The 22,191-nt window shown below is 42.8% G+C and overlaps 1 protein-coding gene across 3 annotated transcripts in view; it reads left to right on the forward strand.

Moving 5' to 3' along the window:
• Positions 1 to 22,191, forward strand: part of CLIC5 (chloride intracellular channel 5) — a 184,344-nt gene that overhangs the window by 160,969 nt on the left and 1,184 nt on the right. For all 3 annotated transcript variants that reach the window (XM_056563922.1, XM_056563923.1, XM_056563924.1), the window contains exon 5: positions 14,372 to 14,553. In XM_056563922.1, the coding sequence (XP_056419897.1) occupies positions 14,372 to 14,553 (182 nt within the window). The remainder of the gene's footprint in view (positions 1 to 14,371; positions 14,554 to 22,191) is intronic.

Here is a 22,191-nt window from a genome sequence, read left to right on the forward strand (position 1 = left end):
GGGGGGTCCTCTGTTTAGTATCCTCATCTCTTGTTCAGTGTGTAGAGAGATTACAGGGAGCGTCTCTTGCTCTGGAGGACCTGTCCTGCATTATACAGACAAACCATTGACTTGAATGGGATCTGTGTAATACTTCTTTTTACTTGTGGTGGCGCTGTAGAGCACTTATTGCCCGGTTTTCCCACAGATTACAGCTGGTTGCTGAGGGTTTTCAGACTAGGACAATTTGTTATCAACTTGTCAAGAGATCCTCCTGCCAAATATGGATTGTCCAAAACCCCTTTAAATATAATTTGACGGGATCAGACTACACAGGGTGTGTTTGAAGTCTGTTACCATGGAAACACATAGGTCTATATAGGAGCTAAAGACACATAGGTGAACCTCATTGCATTATGGATGAAGCTTTTTTGAAGAATATACTTTGGGGTGAATTAATAAAAATCCCTATATACCAGTGTTCAGGGTCATTTGCACAAGTTGTAACAACTTTAATAAAAAAAAGTGTGAAGGGCTTAAAGGGGTACTCCGGCCCTAATCCAATATATCCCCAATCTAAAGGATAGGCGATAAGATGTCTGATCGTGCGGGTCCCGCCGCTGGGGACCCCTGCAATCTATCATTCAGCCCCCATCTTTGTGAGCTCTCCGCAGCGCTGGAGGCTCCGAGTGTGCAGCATGACGACCACGGGGCCGGAGTATCGTGACATCATGACTCCGCCCCCATGTTACGTCACGCCCCGCCCCCCTCAATGCAAGTCTATGGGAGAGGGTGTGACGGTATTGGAACCTCCAGCGCTGCAGAGAGCTCGCAAAGGTGGATGCTGAATGACAGATTGCGGAGGTCCCCAGTGGCGGGACCCCTGCGATCAGACATCTTATCCCCTATCCTTAGGATAGGGGATAATATGTATTAGGGTCGGAGTACCCCTTTAAAATGATGGAGGTGCGTCCTCCCTTACCATGAACATTTCATATCATTTATGTCAGAAATTGGTGTATATTATTTTGGAAATTTACTTGGTACGCGGACAGCTACACACAGCAAAATTACTAAAAGGCCTGTGTCTCCTAATATATTTGACACATTTTGCTTCAGCACCTTCTGCCTTAGGACTGACACATGCAAGTCTTAAAGGCGTTTTCCTATGTACAAAAAAGATGGCTTTCCAGTCATCACTAGTTTTTTTGTGGCCGATCAGAAATCCAGTAACAGCTGAGACAGCTGCCGTACACAATTTCTGTAAATCCTATTGACAAGAATGGTAGGTGCACAAATTGAACAGCATAGCGAGCTACGCTGTTTACATGTAACACCCCAACCGGTGTGGATCCGCTGTGCCATTTACCAGTTTGACTTTGGGACAAACTTGGGAGCAGAATCTAAGTACACCTCTGGCTTTCACCCTTTATCCCGCTCCAGGATGTGGAGACTGGCCTTCTGCTGCAGGGGAGACACCAGGTTACTACTGCAAGACTGGTCTCAAATAGATAGCAGCTGCTCAGGCAGGAAAGGCAAGCTGATGCTGTAGTTGTAGTAGCACAGCACAGCAGGGTACAAAGTATCAGGGCTAAAAAGATGTTCTAGCAGTGCTGAGTCTGTAGCACAGGAGAGCTGAGCAGCTCAGATGCAGCCAGGTGGTGCAGGCTTGGTGACAGGACAGGTATAGTCAACAGTCTGGATCATACACTGGAAAATCAGCGAGATACCAAAGGATTAATCAGAGGCAATGTCAGGGGAACAGGCACAGGTCAGGAACACGGATCAGCAGGACAGAATTCAGACACCTTTGCTAGTAGTAAACTACATAATTAGTAGTAAAGCACACACTGACCCATTAAGTTAAAGCCAGTGCTCATGCAACCATCAACCCCCCCCCCCCCCCCCCCGCCAGACAGCAGAGATAGAATTGCAGCTATGGTAGAAGCAACAGGAATAAGTCCAGAGGAGGACTTGGAGACGTGGATGCGGCCCAGTGCTGGTGAGTGCCAGGACACACAGTAGATGCTGGTGTTACATTACGTAACTTGAGGGGTTATGTGATCAGAGTAACCCACATGGCTATACAGTTTACGCAACCCCTGTTAATAACTATTGAAGTTACACAAGTTTCATAAAACAGCTGACTGGGAAGCCATCTTTTTTCGTACATGGGAAAACCTCTTTAAAGCAGTACTCCGGTGGAAAAATGTTTAAATCAACTGGTGCCAGAAAGTAAAACAGATTTGTGAATTACTTCTATTAAAAAATCGTAATCCTTTCAGTACTTATCAGCTGTTGTATGCTCCACAGGAAGTTCTTTTCTTTTTGAATTTATTTTCAGTCTGACCACAGTGCTCTCTGCTGACACCTCTGTCCATGTCAGGAACTGTCCATAGTAGGAGCAAAACCCTATAGCAAACCTCTCCTGCTCCTGACAGAGGTGTCAGCAGAGAGCACTGTGGTCAGACTGGAAAGAACTACACAACTTCCTGTGGAGCATACAGCAGCTGATAAGTACTGGAAGGATTAAGAGCTTTATAAATAAGTGATTTACAAATCTGTTAAATTTTTTGGCACTAGTTGATTTAAATAAAAAAAAAAAAAAAAAATCCATTGGAGTATCCCTTTAAGAAATTCCTTAATTTACAAGACCTGTGTTTGCTGTCAATACTAAAAGCACTTCCGGATATACTCCATACTGGATGGAATTCCAAAATGATTTCCTTATGCTGCTTTTTCCCCATGAATCCTTTAGCTTTGCAGAGAGAGTGGATGGAGTTTTATCACTGCATCTGGCCATATAATAAGGCTGCTGGTGCTGGCTGTTCAGGCATGCTGGGAGTTGTAGTTTTGCAACAGCTGGAGGCACTCTGGTTTGAAAACACTGCCATAAACTACCAGCACACAGTAATATTAGTTTTTTGCATTGCAGATCCAGGCTTGTAGGACATTACTCACATTACGCACGTTTCGCCCTTTTGCTTCGTCAGGGGGCGTGTACACGCCCCCTGACGAAGCAAAAGGGCGAAAACTTGCATTTGGGGCTGAAGTGAGGTATCTCCATACAGGGTGCACAATCTGCTACTTATGTTTATGTCTTTTCTGATTAATTATATATGTGGTTCATTAGTGCTTTCATATGTTTAGACTTGTGCTTGCTGTATGCAGCTCTCCCTGATTGATGTGCACCATGTCCCCCATGTAATCAATTTTGTGTCCCTGCTACATATACTGGATAGTTTGGAGTATACCCCCTCATCTTTTCTTTCTTGATACCTTCTTTGCCTTTATCCATTTTTAATACTTTATGTCAATTTTATACATGTTCAATAAAGTTGTTATATTCAATTTCTTATTCATGGTTACCTTGTGACCTCTTTTTTTTGGTGGTAGAATTGTGGTGGCCATAGGTAGGTTACAGAGTCTATTAGCCATATTTATTTTTGAGCTTTTAGGACATTGTATAGGGTCTCATTGTGCTCAGCCCGTGTAGATGCGGAATCCTGCAAAATTCTCAGAATCATGTCAGCAACGCAGGACCAGGGTGCAAAATAGCCGCAGGCAACAGAGCCCCCCTCCCGACCTGTAAATATATAGATGCGCTCCTAGACGATTCTCCGAATACCGTCTGCTGTCCAGATGTGAACCCGTAACATTACCGTGTGTGACACCTGCACGGAGAGAGACGGAACGGTGTGAACAGACACAATCCCGTGTAAGCTGCAACCTAAACCCTGCGTCTCGTCAATCCTATAACCTGGGAAGAGAGGGACATATGGGATTAATCACTCCGCGTGTCATACATGTCGGCCATGGGCCATAGATTTATTGTACATGCCACCTATAATTCTCTGTATATACATATATCAATAGGAATATAATTACTTGCACAAGTTTATATACAAATGTAGTTTCTGTTCTATTTCTCTTGGGGCGGAGATGTCAGGTTTTTTTTTTTTCATATTTGGAAAATGTAGCAAAGAATGAATAGCAAATGTGAGGACTTGTCTTTCAAAATATATAATATACGCTACTCACATTCTTACAGTGTAAGGGTGTAGGGTGCAGGGTGCAGATGTACAGTCTTGGGAGATGCATGGTAAGAGGGGGTATAGTGGTCAGAATGGGGGCCATTCTTCTGCACCCAGATTTACCAACATTGTTTAACATTGATTTATTACATGTATCCCTGGTGTCTAGTACTGTACTTCAATATAGATGTCCCTGGTGTCTAGTACTTCAATATAGATGTCCCTGGTGTCTAGTGATTTATTACATGTATCCCTGGTGTCTAGTACTTCAATATAGATGTCCCTGGTGTCTAGTACTTCAATATAGATGTCCCTGGTGTCTAGTGATTTATTACATGTATCCCTGGTGTCTAGTACTTCAATATAGATGTCCCTGGTGTCTAGTACTTCAATATAGATGTCCCTGGTGTCTAGTACTTCAATATAGATGTCCCTGGTGTCTAGTACTTCAATATAGATGTCCCTGGTGTCTAGTACTTCAATATAGATGTCCCTGGTGTCTAGTGATTTATTACATGTATCCCTGGTGTCTAGTACTTCAATATAGATGCCACTGGTGTCTAGTACTTCAATATAGATGTCCCTGGTGTCTAGTGATTTATTACATGTAGCCCTGGTGTCTAGTACTTCAATATAGATGTCCCTGGTGTCTAGTACTTCAATATAGATGCTCCTGGTGTCTAGTACTTCAATATAGATGTCCCTGGTGTCTAGTGATTTATTACATGTATCCCTGGTGTCTAGTACTTCAATATAGATGTCCCTGGTGTCTAGTACTTCAATATAGATGTCCCTGGTGTCTAGTGATTTATTACATGTATCCCTGGTGTCTAGTACTTCAATATAGATGTCCCTGGTGTCTAGTACTTCAATATAGATGTCCCTGGTGTCTAGTACTTCAATATAGATGTCCCTGGTGTCTAGTACTTCAATATAGATGTCCCTGGTGTCTAGTACTTCAATATAGAAGTCCCTGGTGTCTAGTGATTTATTACATGTATCCCTGGTGTCTAGTACTTCAATATAGATGTCCCTGGTGTCTAGTACTTCAATATAGATGTCCCTGGTGTCTAGTGATTTAAAACATGTATCCCTGGTGTCTAGTAGATCAATGCATGTAACCATGCTGTCTAGTGATTCATTACATGCATCCCTGGCATCTAGTTGTTAAATACAAAAATCCCTGGTGCCTAGTAGTGTTGAGCGGCATAGGCCATATTCGAATTCACGAATATATGGACGAATATTCGTCATATATTCGCTAAATTTGCATATTCGTAATATTCCCGTTTTATTTTCGCATTCGCGAAAATTAACATATGCGAATATTTGCATATACAAAATTAGCATAAGAGAAAATTTGCACGCCAGTCTCACACAGTAGTATTAGAGGCTTCTTTACACCACACAAGCTGGAAGCAGAGAGGGGTGATCACTGTGATGTGTACTGTGAAAAAATAAATAAAAATAAAACGAATATTCGTAATTACGAATATATAGTGCTATATTCGTGAATATTCGCAAATTCGCGAATATGCAATATTCCCCTCAGCCAGAGTCCCTCCATTTCCATAGGGCTCTCCTGCATGGCTTACCCCTGGTCGCCTCATATAACGTATGTTGATATATTATTTAATGTATAGGAAATATAAATGTATAGGACCTTTCCTGGGTCATGTGATGTACAGTTGTGATGTATAATTGTTTAAGGACCTTACTGGGTCATGTGATGTACCCAGAGTTCACTTGGTTCGGGACTTACAGGTTTGCTGACTAATGGGCTTAGTCCGGCCCCTATTATATAAAGGGCTGTAGTCTGTAAGTTCTCTCTCTTATCTCCTGGATATCAAGCAAGCACAATCAGCATAACTTCATTCAATTCATCTAGGCCAAAGCCTGAAAGAACCAGCAGCCACTAAAACCGTGAGTTATCAAGCTCAACCTTTCAAATCCTGTGGGACTACTACCAGCTAAAATCTTTTAATTAGTAGCACAGTGGCCTGCATCAAAAAGCTCATTATTTCAAGTCCCAGCAAAACCTGTGAGGAACCTGCATCCCGGTTCTCTCCGAAAGACTGCATCATTGTAAAGACGGTTGCATACCAGTTAAAGTAAAGTTTTCCAGTTACTTCATTAAATCTGCTGTGGACATTCCGTTTATTATCCCTGCCATTTAAGGGCCGGTTGGCTGCAGGAACATTACCATTAAGCAAACCTCATCCTGGCGTCACGACAAGTAAGGGTTAATACCACCAGACCCTTCATTCACTATTGCAACACCCCAGACACCACACATGGTACTGTACTGCCTGTAGGCCCTGTCAGGTTGAGTCCCTCAGTGACCTGGGGGCTCCCCTGCAGGGACTCCCCTTGTTCTTATGTTGATTTATTAAATGTGGTATGTGTAGCTTTAAGAATATAGACAGGATCCTTATGTCTAGATAGTTTACAGGACCTTTGGGGGACTCCAGGACTTGTGTGAGTAATCCTGTCACATGTTATATGATTTGTTGCAACATGTACTCCCAGAGACCACAAGCTTTAACCTATGACCCACAGCTTGACCAATGGGCTATAGTCCAGCCCCCTCACTATATAAAGGGGCAGCCATCGTAATTCTCTCTCTTTGAGTCAAGTGCTCATAGCTACAACATCTAATTCTTTGCTGAAGTAGCTACCAGAGGACTTTACAGTAAGTCTATAAGTCTATGTCTGCTGTCACTGAAGTTAGTCAGGTCCTGCACATAGTACAAGTCAAGTCTAAGTTATAAGTCAAAGTCAAGTCTATTACAAGTATTGGTCCAGCAAGCTGCAAGGTCCTCTGGGTACTGATCACCTCTCTGGGACAATCTGGTCTTAGCTGTGAAGATAATTACACCTGTCTTCTATCCAGTAAAGCCTCCATTTACCCTCAACTGGTTGTGGACTCTTTATTCACTACTAGCCCATGGGATAGCGGAGAATCCGGGCGTGTAGTGTTCCAGATCCCGAAAACCACACTGGCGTCACGAACACATAGGGGTTGATACCATCCGACCCCCGGGGTTAATAACATCTGATCCCAACACTCATCACCACAACACCCGTGGCCCTGCTACTCACCACAGTGGCACACCACAGTATTAATTCCCGGGGCAAGATGTTGTTAACCCCCAGTGTTCGTGGCGCCAGAGTGGTTCTTGGGTACCAGAACCACACAAATGATATCTCCGCTAGTTAGTGAAAGGAGAGTCCACAACCAGTTATGGTTTAACGGAGGCTTTACTGAGTTAAGACAGGTGTTATTATCTTCACAGCTAGGCCAGAATCCCAGAGAGGTGACCAGGAACCCAGAAGGGCCTCGCAGCTTGCTGGGACCAATTAGACTGGTAATAGACTTCAGATAATTGACTTGAGGCTTGACTTTAGATTTGACTTGACTATGGGTAGTGACAGCAGACATAGACATTTGACTTACTGGAAGGCCTTCCAGGTGCTGGTCACGTGTGGTGTCCCGGTACCGTATTGCATACAGTACCTTGTATGGTGGTCCCCAAAGTCAGAGTAACTACGCTCAGGTAGGGTCCCCCAGGTGGGACAGCCCCTAGTCACCTCTCCTCTACTCTAATTCTGTAATGTTTATATATGTACATATTTAATAATAATGTATATTTAATATAATGTAGTATGCTTACCTTGCTAGCGTTGCAGGACCTTCGGTCATGTGACTAGGTTAAATCCTCTATGGTATGTTAGAGGACCTTTGGAGGTCCTTGGGTCACATGTTACCCATAATCCTGTGTGAAGGTGATTGACATCAGTATTCGACCAATTAGCACTAGTCCAGCCCCTGCCCATATAAGGGAGCTGTAGCCAATTATCGCTCTCTTGGGTTGCTGCTCTCGTGGATGCCGGACTAGCAGGACGGATCTGCGCAACTTTCAAAGACACACTAGGCCTAACAACCTAACTGCCTCAGCAGAACCTAAACCGTGAGTTCTAATCTAATCCCCGCTAAAGCTAGCGTGACTACTGGACCGCAACTAAATCCCCTAAATCCAGTGGAACAGCGCATATCAATCTAAAGACTCTAAATTGCTTAAGGTCCCAACCTTTCTCAATCTCCAAGAGATTTTGCATTTGTAGAGACTGTTCCTGTCGTGAAGTTGCATAAAATCTGCAGTAAAAGTTCCAACTGTTTTCAGCCAACTCTCCGGCTGTGGACATTCCATTATTCTATACCTCCCTATCGCTCTTGGGAAGGGTGGCGGTAGCACAAGCATTACAGAGGAGCCCCCACCCTGGCGTCACGAATAGCAAGGGTTAACCAAACACCCTTTAGTCACCGCACAGCTACATCCCATATACCCTACTCCCCCAGGCTATCACACATGCACTGAGATCTCTGTACTGGCTGGTTCTCAGTAAAGAAAGAGAGAGAATTGTAATGGCCGCCCCCTTATATAGAGGGGGGCTGAGCCAAAGCCCATTGGTCAAGCTGCAGGTCATAGGTTAAGCTGGTGCTCTCTGGGTAACATCATGTGACAACATAACATGTGACATTTCACAGGTCCTTTAGACTAGCTATACATTAATACACTGACTATAATCCTATGATAATAAAGGACCCTTATAATAACAGCAGGGGAGACACTGAGGGACTCAACCTGACAGGGCCTAAGGGTAGTGCAGGACCATGTCCTGTATTGGGACATTACAAGGGGCTGCACTGTAGATGTTAGTCCTTGTCCCCTGGGGCACTTTCCAGCTAACAATGTCCTGGCTAGTGGGACACTGCCAATGTACTACCTATGGTAGATTAATATAGAGCGTTTGGTCAATAATTGGGTGATAATACAAACAAAATTCATATCCAGGCTCTGGATCCTGAAGGGGCCCAAAGACCATTTCTGATGCACACTGTTCTGGGCCCCAGAGTTATGTTTGGGGTCGGGCTGGTAGTATAGATATTACAACCCAAAGCCAGACATTGGGAGAAAACAAAATACCATGTTAACAGCCGAGAATGAACCCAGCCTATATGTCTGTACTTTTATATTAAAAAAAAAAAAAATACATAAAAAGGTCAAATGCTCACTATGTGATATTGTAACTTTGAGTCCAAAATTATAATATTATAATATAAGAAGCAAACTTTTTAATATTTGTTTTTTTATTTGTGAAAAGTCTAAAATAATAATGATGATAATAACAAATAATAATAATAATGATAATTGTAATAAAGAATAATAATGATGATAATAATAAATAATAATAATGATAATTGTAATAAAGATAATAATAATGATTGATGGTAATAATGATAATTGTAATGATAATAATAGCAATAAGGATAACAATAATATTCATAATAGTAATAATAATAATAGTAATAAAATTAATATAAATAATAATAGTAAATAAAATTAATATAAATAATAATAGTAATAAAATTAATATAAATACGGTAATAATAATAGTAATAAAATGTATATTTATTATAATAATAGTAGTAAAATTTATATATAAATACGGTAATAATAATAGTAATAAAATTAATATTTATAATAATAACAGTAGTAAAATTAATATAAATAATAATAGTAATACAATTTATATTAATAATAGTAGTAATAGTATTAATAATAATAATCTAATTTAAAAATATTTAGCAAATGTTCCTTAATATTTTCCTTCTCCTCTTAGCATTTCCATACCAATACCCAGAGATCCTGAAGGCCTTTAAGGGGAGGAAATGCGTTCCCTTCCCGAGGTGACCTCCATGTTGTTTTTGTGGCGTGCGCCCGGGATGTGGCTCGCATGGTTTTGTTTGCTTTACGGCCTGTCTGCTCTCATTGGTAAGTGCATCTATCCATTAGCATACAGATGATTGCCGGCCGGTGCCCGGAGACTACAGAAATGTGCGTAGCCCGAAAACATTCTGTGCTGCACCTAATTATAGGTAATTACAGGTAACCCCTGCGAGCGCACGTGTGAAGGCACAGTACAGACATTGTTCACACTGCGCAATTACTGCCATCAATAACCGTCTCTTTAATCAACATGTTTGGGGCGGCTGTAAATTAAACAATTGTATACAAGCCCGACTCTTGTTCATCTGAACGTATTAATATTACAAGATAAACGTCTGGTGAGCAGCGACGCGTCACATGACCCGGGTCCATCTGAGACGATTTGCGGAGAAGGTGAAGATAAATGGGGTTTTCATTTTATGTTTGCACGTTTTATTGAGGACAGTCTCCAGATAATACATGACTAGTATGAGGCCGATATTATAGCCAGAGGCGCGGCAGAGAGGTCTGCTGGTAATGGACAAAGGTTCATTCAGACGGTGCCAAGAACGTATTACGGCGTAATTTATATCTATATACGTATGTCCAGGTAATAGTTAGAGGTCCATACCTCCCAGGACTGCTGTTATTATCCAGCAACATTGTATCTATACAGTTAATTACTGTAACTGGGTCATGTGACACCAGTTTGACCCACAGAAAATCAGTTTCTGATATCAGCTGACTACAGGATGACATCACCAATAAATTGCTCCTGCTAGCTTCAAGTAATCTCCTCTCCTCACCTAGCTCTATCTGTATACTGCTGCTGCTATCACTATAGGATCAGGATATGTAATGTAGTAGTTATACACCTCCCCTCCAGCTCTATCTGTATACTGCTGCTATCTGTATGGGATCAGGGTATATAGTAGTTATACACCTCTCCTCCAGCTCTATCTGTATACTGCTGCTATCTGTATGGGATCAGGATATATAGTAGTTATACACCTCTCCTCCAGCTCTCTCTGTATACCACTGCTGCTATCTCCACTGCTGCTGAGCATGTCCAAGAAGCCTCCCTGGTAACATCTCTAGTACAGCACAAGCAGCTCATCTTGCCTGTTGTGACACAGCACTATTGATATGACTTATTGTAATAGTCCTTTAGTAAAGGCCTATTACAATAAGAAAAACATTAGCATGGTCCCCTTAAAGAAGCACTTAAGGTTTTTCTTTTATGCCTATATCATGCACACTCACGACCACTAGCCATACAGCGCCATTTGTTTTATTCCAGCACATCTGCATCTAAATGTATTTTTTTTTATTCTAATCTGGTCATGTGATTACCAGTCTGACTCTCACAAAGTTATGGTGTTTGATGTGTGTGACAGGATGTACGTCCTAGGTCAGCTGTGAACTACAAGATGACATCATTACCTATTAGATCTTATTCTAGCATCTCCCAGACCCCTCCCCTCCAGCTCTATCTGTATACTGCTGTAATCTCCATGGGATCAGGATATATATAGTAATTATACACCTCCCCTTCCAGCTCTATCTGTATACTACTGCTGTTATCTCTATAGGATCGGGATATATAGTAGTTATAAACCTGCCCTCCCAGCTCTATCTGTAAACTGCTGTAATCTCTATGGGATCGGGATATATAGTAGTTATACACCTCCCCTCCCGACTCCATCTGTATACTGATGCTATCTCTATGGGATCAGGATATATAGTAGTTAAATACCCCTTCCAGTTTTATCTGTATACCTCTGCTGCTATATCTATAAGATCAATATATATAGTAGTTATATACCTCCTCTCCAGCTCTATCTGTATACTGCTGCTGCTATCTCTATGGGATCAGGGTATATAGTGGTTATTCACCTCCCTCCAGCTCTATCTGTACACTGCTTCTGCTATTTCTATGAGATCCTGATAAATAGTAGAGATAAACCTCACTTAAGTTGCATTTTATGCTGCCTTTTTTATGTTTTTGCCGTGATTTTCCATACATTGTGATAAAAAAAAAAAACCTCTGCAAATCATAGTAAACACGTGTCATTTTTATCACGCTTTTGGTAAATCACTGTAGAAACAGCCAAAATGCAGCAAAACGTGTAAAAAAACAAACAAAAAAAAACCTTTTTTTTTTTTAATAAGGAAATGCATCAACACTACATGTCGTGTGAACTGATCCCAACCAACTTATGAGTCTCAGTAGCTTAGCAAATGAATTGCGGTGATAAGACTCCACCCCCCCCCCCCCCCCTCAAAGCCAGAGGTGACATGGGAAATGTAGGCAGCATAAGAAAATAGTTTCTGTTCTGAAATAGGACGTAGTATAGCTGAAAACCCTCATGCCTGCCACATCATCTAAAACAGGTAAGCACAAGGCATACACAAGAGCCTCTCTATTATTCTCTAATAAAAGCCTATACTGCACAAAAAAAAAAAAAAAAGCCAGAGTGCTTCTTTAAATAGAAGTACATGTTGGCCAACAAAAGCGTATTTGGAAAGAAATACTTTTGCGACATTATGAAACTCTAGAAGTGTAACAGCGATCCGGTGTATGATTATATCGGACTGAACCGGAAGCCGTCTAATAGAGGAGACCTGGTTAGTGTAGGTAGACGGCGTTTTTATTGTCAAATCCAGACAGAGCCGACCGCACTTCACACATAATGTATGCAAATTTGTTTAATTCTAGGTATAAACTCAGCTTCCTGGGAATGGTTTTCCTGAGGATAAACAATATTCATATCACCACATGCTTGGACTGCAACGACTCCCTTAAATGAACTTTATACATTTCCTTTATAGTGCTCAGATGTGAACAGTAGGAAATCCTTAGGCCCTGCCTTACGTTGAACGGTGCCCTAGGCCATATATGTCTTTTACTCTCACCTTCAGGGGCTACACGCATATCACAGGGCCCAATAGCAAAATGTTTGGGTCATACCTCCAACGTTGATGAAGAAGAGACTAATGCCTCCCCATATGTTTGCCGAGTAGTTTGGCCCTGTGATCCGCTCCTCCCTACCCCCTATCGATCCCACACCCCTCCCCGATCACAGATTGTAATGTGTTGTGTTTTTTTTTTTTTACTTTGTTTCCTCAATAATGAGTGATGAGCGGAATGTTAGCGTAGCATGTGGTATAGTGTATAGCTTGGGGAACCTGTGCTGTATATTGTACCGCCATGCTTTGTCTGATTGTAATTTATTGTATGACTTGTGATGACTGGATCATCAGTAAAGCTCTTTCAATACCTCCAATGGCAGCTCTGGCAAATGGCCTATTAACCCCTTAAGGACACAGCCAATTGTCATAATTGCATTTTAGTTTTTTCCTCCTCACCTTTTGAAGGTGTACTCTGCTGGGCAGCGTTTGGAACAAACTGTTCTGAATGCTGGAGCCGGGAGCTAGTGACATCATAGCCCCACCCCCTCATGACATCACGCCCAACCCCCTCAATGCAAGTCTATGGGAGGGGGCGTGACGGATGTCACGCCCCCTCCCATAGACTTGCATTGAGGGGGGGCATGTGACATCATGAGGGGGCGGGGCTATGATGTCACAAGCTTCCAACTCCAGCGGTTTGTTCCAAACGCTGTGCAGCAGAGTACACCTTTAAAGCCAAAACACTTTACAGACCCATATGAAGGTTTTTTTTTATTTTATTTTATTTATTTTTTATTTTTTTTGCGTGACCAATCGTATTTTGTAACGGCGCCTTTCATTTTACCATAAAATGTACAACACAGCAAAATAATTATTATTTGTGGGGGGCAAATTGAAAAGAAAACCACAATTTTTTACAACTTTTTGAGGGAGGTTTGGTTTTTTCGCAGTGCACTTTATGGTAAAAAACGGACATGTCCTCTTTATTCTGTAGGTCAATGCCATTAGAACGATACCCAATTTATATAGGTTTTATTTATTGTACAGCTTTCTATATGGCAGCTTTTTTTATACCTATTTTACAAATATTTATATTTCTTAAGAGTAAGAAGCCTCGGATGTCAGATTCCTATCTTAAAGGGGTACTCCGGTGGAAAACACATTTTTTCAAATCGACTGGTGCCAGAAAGTTAAACAGATTTGTAAATTACTTCTATTTAAAAAACTTAATCCTTCCAGTATTTATCAGCTGCTGTATGCCCGACAGAAAGTTGTATTTCTTTTTTTGTCTGAACACAGTGCTCTCTGCTGACACCTCTGTCCGTATCGGGAACTGTCCAGGAAACTGTCGGGAAATCCCCATAGCAAACCTCCCCTGCTCTGGACAGTTCCTGACATGGACAGAGGTGTCAGCAGAGAGCGCTGTGTTCAGACTAAAAAGAAATACAACTTCCTGTGGAGCATACAGCAGCTGATAAGTACTGTAAGGATTAAGATTTTTAAATAGAAGTAATTTAATAATCTGTTGAACTTTCTGGCACCAGTTGACTAAAAAAAAAAATTGTTTTCCACCGGAGTACCCCTTTAAGGATGTAAATGATTTCTTATAGTGTCAGGATGTTTATCTACAAGGTTATGGTGTCATTTCGTTCTTCTTTGCATGTGTTTCCATAGTTCTAGAGAAGGGGTTGACGAAAGCGCTGAAAAAACTGGACGATTATCTCAACACCCCTCTCACCGAGGAGATTGACGCCAACAGCCGAGACGAAGAGAAAGTTTCTAGGAGGAAATTCTTGGACGGAGACGAATTGACCCTGGCGGACTGCAATCTTCTACCCAAGCTTCACGTGGTCAAGGTAGGATGGTGCCAAGATAGGTCTCATCCCCAGTGGTCTCAAACTGTGGCCCGACCGATGTTGCGAAACTTCAACTCCCAGCATGCCCGGACAGCCAACGGCTGTCCGGGCATGCTGGGAGTTGAAGTTTTGCAGCATCGGTAGGGCCACAGTTTGAGACCACTGACTTGGAATGTCCCATTGTTATATTAATTAGGGAGAGATTAATTAGGAGTGATTAAAGGGGTTATCCAGGAAAAAACTTTTTTTTAAATATCAACTGGCTCCAGAAAGTTACGGTAAACAGATTTGTAAATTACTTCTCTTAAAAAAAATCTTAATCCTTTCAGTACTTATGAGCTTCTGAGGTTGAGTTGTTCTTTTCTGTCTAAGTGCTCTCTGATGACACGTGTCTCGGGAACCACCCAGTTTAAAAGCAAATCCCCATAGCAAACCTCTCCTAAACTGGGCGGTTCCCGAGACACGTGTCATTAGAGAGCACTTAGACAGAAAAGAACAACCTTAACTTCAGAAGCTCATAAGTACTGAAAGGATTAAGATTTTTTAATAGAAGCAATTTACAAATCTGTTTAACTTTCTGGAGCCAGTTTATATATATATATATATATATATATATATATATATTAAAAAAAGTTTTTTCCTGGATAACCCCTTTAAGCTCGTAAGAAGTAGTTATTAAGGGGCATAGGCCATATTCAAATTTGTGATATTTTGTGAATATATGGACGAATACTCGTCATATATTCGCAAAATTCGCATATTCGCGGCCTTTTTTTACTATGCGCCATAAAATTTGCATGCGCATTCACCCAAAAATTTGCATGCGCAATATCGCGTGATAAAAGAGCTAAAAGAAGGGAGGGATCTATATGCGCGAAAAGTCGCATATGCAAATTTTCGCCCGCCCGCCAGTCTGAGACAGTAACAAATATTAGAGCCTTGTTTACACCACAAGCTGGAAGCAGGAAGGGATGATCACTGTGATGTGTACTTTGAAAAAAAAAAGTGAATATTTGTAATTGCGAATATTTAGCGCTATATTCGTAATATTCGCAAATTCCCGACACTAGTAAGAAGAGGAATAAACAAACATTTCTGGCAACTAATAAAAATGTGCATTTCTATGTTTGTCATGCTCACCCTACGAAAGGTCACAAAATTCCCATAAAAGGTTTCCATACCTGCCTCAGCACCAACGTAATTTACCTTTTTGAAATGCCCTTGCGGCAAGGTGTATGTCGGGCAAACGGCACGTCAAATCAAAATCTGTGTGGGTGACCACAAATCTGTGTGGGTGACCACAAATCTGTGATTTGTAGGTACTTGCAGAGTGGTGCTGCGACAGAAGTGGATATGGAGAGACGAGCGTTGCGAGCCATTTCAGGAATTGCGGTCATGCGGTACCAGATCTCCGCTGGCAGGTTATTAAAAATGTTGAATGTAGAACAAATAAGGAAGACAACAGAATAAGGCTGGGTTCACACTACGGTTTGTAATTACAGTTCCCGTATACGGCTGGGAGGAGGGGTGGGCGGGGCTTAATCGCGGCACCCGCACTCAGCCGTATAGGGAACCGTAGTTAATGTATGTCTATGAGCCGACCGGAGTGAACCGCAGCCTCCGGTCGGCTGCTTTTTCAGCCGTATGCGGTTTCCCGACCGCAAGCAAAAACGTGGTCGACCACGTTTTTGCTTGCGGTCGGGTAACCGCATACGGCGGAAAAAGCAGCCGACCGGAGGCTGCGGTTCACTCCGGTCGGCTCATAGACATACATTAACTTTGGTTCCAGAATACGGCTGGGTGCGGGCGCCGCGATTAAGCCCCGCCCACCCCTCCTCCCAGCCGTATACGGGAACCGTAATTACAAACCGTAGTGTGAACCCAGCCTAAGTCTGTTGCTCCATTAGAGACGTTTTGCATCACGGAGTTGGAGACATTGGAACCACAAGGTTTCAATGAGAGTAATGTGTAGGTGTGTTGATAAATTAATGCATCAAGTGAAGGGTTAAAGGGGTACTCCAATTTTTTTTTTTTAAATCAACTGGTGCCAGAAAGTTAAACAGATTTTTAAATTACAATGTATCATCAAAGATAAAGAAATGCGGAGCACTCACTGAAGCTTCTTCTGCAGTGGTAGTTTATTGAAAAACTTACAACATAGGGGTACACGGGTAGGGGAGCTATGTATGAGGACGCAGGGGTATCGACTCGATGACGGACCGTTGCACGCTTCTGCGCTTCGTATACTCCCGGTCTTGCGAAGTGCAGAAGCGCGCAACGGTCTGTCACCGAGTTGATACCCCCGCGTCCTCCTACACAGCTCCCCCACCCGTGTACCCCTATGTTGTAAGTTTTTCAATAAACTACCACTGCAGAAGAAGCTTCGGTGAGTGCTCCGCATTTCTTTATCTTTGATGATACATTGTGATTTGCTATACTCCCAGCGTGCAAGCACCACATATACAGCTCTCATAGCAGTTAAAGGGGACGTACACACTTTCTAGCCATTTACCAGTCTGGAATTCTAAGTGGTGCCGAGTATCCTGCTTATCGGTCGATAGATTTTTTAATTACTTCTATTAAAAAATCTTTACCCTTCCAGTACTTATTAGCAGCTGTATGCTACAGAGGAAATTCTTTTCTTTTTGAATTTCTTTTTTGTCTTGTCCACAGTGCTCTCTGCTGACACCTGATGCCCGTATCAGGAATAGTCCAGAGCAGGAGAAAATCCCCATAGCAAACCTATGCTGCTCTGGACAGTTCCTGACACGGACAGAGGTGTCAGCAGAGAGCACTGTGGACGAGACAAAAAAAGAAATTCAAAAAGAAAACAATTTCCAATGTAGCATACGGCTGCTCCTAAATACTGGAGGGATTACGATTTTTAAATAAAAGTAATTTACAAATCTTTTTAACTTTCTGGCACCAGTTGATTTAAAAAAAAAAAAAAAATATGTTTTCCACCGGAGTACTCCTTTAATGAGGACTATGATATACCTGGTGCCTGTTTATTTGTGCCATACAATCTTCCCAGTGACTGAGATACTGGCCCTGATTTACTAAAATCCGAGTGTTCTTTCTGGAGTGTTTTAGATTTCACGCCTGTTTTTCTACGAGCTGATTTACTAATGTGTCGCACGTGTCGGTTCATTTTCTGTCACATGGTTTTTTCTTTGTGTCGCACGGGAAAATGTGTCGCACATACTCCGGGTAAAAAACAAACAAACTAAAAAAAAAAAAAACATATAGAGATAGAATACAAATCATCAGTAGAATGTGCCAAACCAAACAATCAAAATTTTACGGGAGTTAAGCAACAAAATAGAACTAAAATAATTAAATAGACTTAGACCATCTAATATAGGAGTTTAAATACATACAATTAAAGGCATATTTCAAAGTTTAAAATGCATTGCATATTCTAAAAATCCTTGTGTAGAACTGTAAAACAATGAAAAAAAAAAAGGTAATAGTTTAAGGGGGTATTCTGGGCAAAAACATTTTATCCCCTATCCAAAGAATGGGCGCTGCTGAGACCCCCCGTGATCCCCCTGCAGCAGATCCCCCTGAATCTCCAGTTTCGGAAACCTCCGGGTTTCCGGGACTGGGGACGTAACGTCACACCACGCCCCCTCCATTCATGTCTATGGGAGGGGGGCGTGCTTCAGGGAGATCGCGAGGGGTCTCAGCAGCGGGCCCCCCGCGATCAGACATCTTATCCCCTATCCTTTGGATAGGGGATAAAATGTTTTTGCCCGGAATACCCCTTTAAGCACTCCCCACCACGTTAAAGGGGTACTCCGCCCCTAGACATCTTATCCCCTACCCAAAGGATAGGGGATAAGATGTCAGATCGCCAGGGGTCCCGCTGCTGGGGACCCCCTGGATCTACCATGCATCACCCACCTGTAGCGGCTTCCGGAACCGCATCTCGAGTCCATCTCCACCACCGGGACGGAAGATCGTGATGTCACAACTCCGCCCCCGTGTGACGTCATACCCCTCCCCTCAATGCAAGTCTATGGGAGGGGGCGTGACAGCGTCACGCCCCCTCCCTTAGACTTGCATTGAGGGGCAGTGTGTGACGTCATGATCTTCCGTGCCGCTGGTCGAGATGGACTCAGCCTGAGGACCTCCAACGGTTCCGGAAGCCGCTACAGGTGGGTGCGGCATGATAGATCCAGGGGGTCCCCAGCAGCGGGACCCCTGGCGATCTGACATCTTATCCCCTATCCTTTGGTTAGGGGATAAGATGTCTAGGGGCGGAGTACCCCTTTAAACAGTGCCTTTTCCAAAATCACTCACTTTCGGTCGTTTTTACACACCCTCTTGGCTGTCGGTTTTTCAGCAAACACGATTCACACAATTTACAGTGTGTGTTTTCCAACTCACTCGGAGTGTTTTTAGCATTTTGTCGGGACCACGCCCCTTTTCATAAAAAAAACCACGCCCGTTTTCTCGGTTCAAAAAAAATACTCTGAGTGTTTGCAAAACTGTCGGCTTTGCGTTGTAAATTTTGGGCTCGCATATGGTCGCACGCTCGCTGCCACAGAAATTTAGGCACACAAGGAAGCCTTTAGTAAATGAGGCCCACTGTGTCAGAGATCTTTTGTGCTTACTACTGTCCCATTGGTGACCTTAGAAGATCATGGGAACCTGGCAATAGAAGGAGTTGACCATATTCTTCATTGCCAAGTACAGTGGTCAACATACGATGGTAATCCGTTCCAAATGGACCATCGTTTGTTGAAACCATCGTATGTTGAGAGATCCATGCAATGTAAAGTATAGGGCAGCCAACGGCTGTCCAGGCATGCTGGGAGTTGTAGTTTTGCAACATCCGGAGGTCCGCAGGTTGAAGACCACTGGTATTGGATGTTGTACTCACCTGTCCCCGCCGCTCCGGACCGTCACCGCTCGTCACAGCTGCCCTGGATGTCGCCTTCCATCGCTGTCGCCGCGTCCCTGAGGTGTCCCCGACACTCCGGCAAGGCCTCTGCTTCCCCAGCATCCTCGCTCTCCGTCACCATCATCACGTCGCTCCGCACGCCGCTCCTATTGGATGACGGGACGGCGTGCGCGGCGACGTGATGACTAGTGTTGAGCGGCATAGGCCATATTCGAATTTGCGAATATATGGACGAATATTCGTCATATATTCGCGAATATTCGCATATTCGTAATATTCTCGTTTTATTTACGCATATGCGAAAATTTGCGTATGTGAAAATTAACATATGCGAAAATTAGCATATACAAAAATTAGCATAAGCGGAAATTTGCATAGGCGACAATTAGCATATGCCAATTTTTGCGCACCAGTCTCACACAGTAGTATTAGAGCCTTCTTTACACCACACAAGCTGGAAGCAGAGAGGGATGATCACTGTGATGTGTACTGGGGGGAAAAAAAAAAACGAATATTCGTAATTACGAATATATAGTGCTATTTTTGCGAAATTTCGCGAATTCGCAAATATGCGATATTCGCGAATAAAATTCACATTGCGAATATTTTCGAGCAACACTAGTGATGACGACGATGGAGAGAGCCGACGATGCAGGGGATCCCGAAGAGGACGCGCCGGAGCCCCGAGGACAGGTAAGTGATCATCAGCGGAGCTCACGGGGCACCGTAAACGGCTATCCGGTGGCAGCTGAAGTAGTCAACACTGCCGGATAGCCGTTTATGCGATGGCCCCGACATACAAAAGCATCGTATGTTGATGCTGCCTTCAACATGCGATGGCCTCTGAGAGTGATCGTATGTTGAAATTATCGTATGTCGGGGCCATCGTAGGTCGGGGGGGGGGGGTCACTGTACTAAGGAGCTAATGTTTTTACATTAGTAGGGGGGTCTTGGGGGAGTCACAGTATATGAGTGAGGTTATATATAGACGTAGCAGAGCCAAAGTTCTAAAGTTAAAGATTATACTACGGCCTTTGGTTGAGGGAGTGTTAAAAATAAAGAACGGGGAGACGTTAAAGAAATTAATGAAAGCGAAAAGTCTGCTCAGGTTCCCGGCACTTCACCTTAAAGCGTTAACTGTGTTTGCTTTCACCGGCGGTATGGGGCAGATTATTAAACACTTCATTTATTCCAGAATTTCTGTTTTCTTAGGCAAATAATAAATATGATTTGTGACATATTTAAGTGTTTATTCTGGTTAGGACCACCCAGGTTACTACTATGTTCACCCCCCCCCCCCCCCCTATTTTGAGATATATATATTTATATTTACTTGACCTGGATACATTTAGGAAATGTCGATCTCTGGAGTATTCTACAATGCGTGTAAAAATAGTAAAAGCAAGTGCACATGTAGCGTGAGGGAAACTTTATTAAAGGGGTTGTTTGACTTGACCACCATTGGTGTCCATTGGAGTCAGTAGATGTCCGTACTAGGGTTCCACATTGCACTTTTGCCGTGGTTCTAACCATGATATCAACTTGTCGCTAGGGATAGAATATGAAAAAGGGTTGATAATAACATTCGAGGCACAGGAAGGGGCTACTTATATTTATTGTTCAGCACATGATGTCCGTCATTCAGTTTCTTAGGATAGGCTATCCACATTACACCAGGTGGAGTCTGACCCCTCACAACCCCACTGCCAAGCTGATTGGAGGTGCAGGAGCATTGCCGTGGTCTTTTCATTGTTTACCAGACACAGCTTCAGACATTTCATATATTTACTTGAGTAGGGCTGCACTGCAGTACCAGTTGCTGCCACTATGAAATGTATGGCGCTACGTATGGCAAGGAAGAAGCGACGATGCTCTCTGGAGCACTGCATCACCTTCAATCAGCTGGGATGTTCATCTTAGGTAAGGAGAGTGTTCCTGATCCTCCTCTCAGCTATACTGATTGGTCACAGACTTTAGTTGCATGACTATCACTTGGGTCCTTATTTTGGGGGTGGGGGGGGGGGGGGGGTGAGGGGGTATAATACTAAAAAATGGACTGCAAATCGGATTATTTTTTTTAGCAAATCTTACCCAAATGTGGATGTTTGGGGTGTTCTCAGGCAGCTTAGGGGTGTTCATGGTGGTGAAACGTACATGTCTTGGTTTTGAGGAATATTATTTGCAAGGATGGAAATACTGCTTTCTGTCTTGAATTGTCCCTAAATCTTGGCATCTTGGCCTATCTGATCCATTCTGTCAATAAAACAGTGGGAGATGACACTGATGTGTAAGACTCTCTAAAGAACATGTTCATTCTTTTCTTTCGGCAAAGTTCTGTTCCGAAAGCATTGCTATCAATGGTAAGAGCAGATGTACATGCGGCCCTAACACTCATGGATGACTGCAGATGCTCTGCCCATATTCCGGGTGGACACTCCGTGTGCACATAGCCTTAATTTTGCATTAGAAGTATTAAAAAGTACCTGTCACCAAATAAACTGTTCTAAACTACATCAGGCTATGTTCCCTAACTACTCCGAACATCCCTCCTGCCCTTAAAAACAATTTCAGAGCTTTAAATGAGCTGTTTATTTTACCTTTCTTCTTGCTCACATCAGGAGAAAGTGGGCGTTTCTCAGCAGACATGACATCACTGAAGCCTGCTGGGGGACAACTTCCGCCCTCACATGGTTGCAGTGCTGTGATGAATAGAAGACCTCAGGCTCTGT

The sequence above is a fragment of the Hyla sarda genome, chromosome 3 (genome assembly GCF_029499605.1).
Source record: "Hyla sarda isolate aHylSar1 chromosome 3, aHylSar1.hap1, whole genome shotgun sequence".
Classification (NCBI taxonomy): Eukaryota; Metazoa; Chordata; class Amphibia; order Anura; family Hylidae; genus Hyla; species Hyla sarda.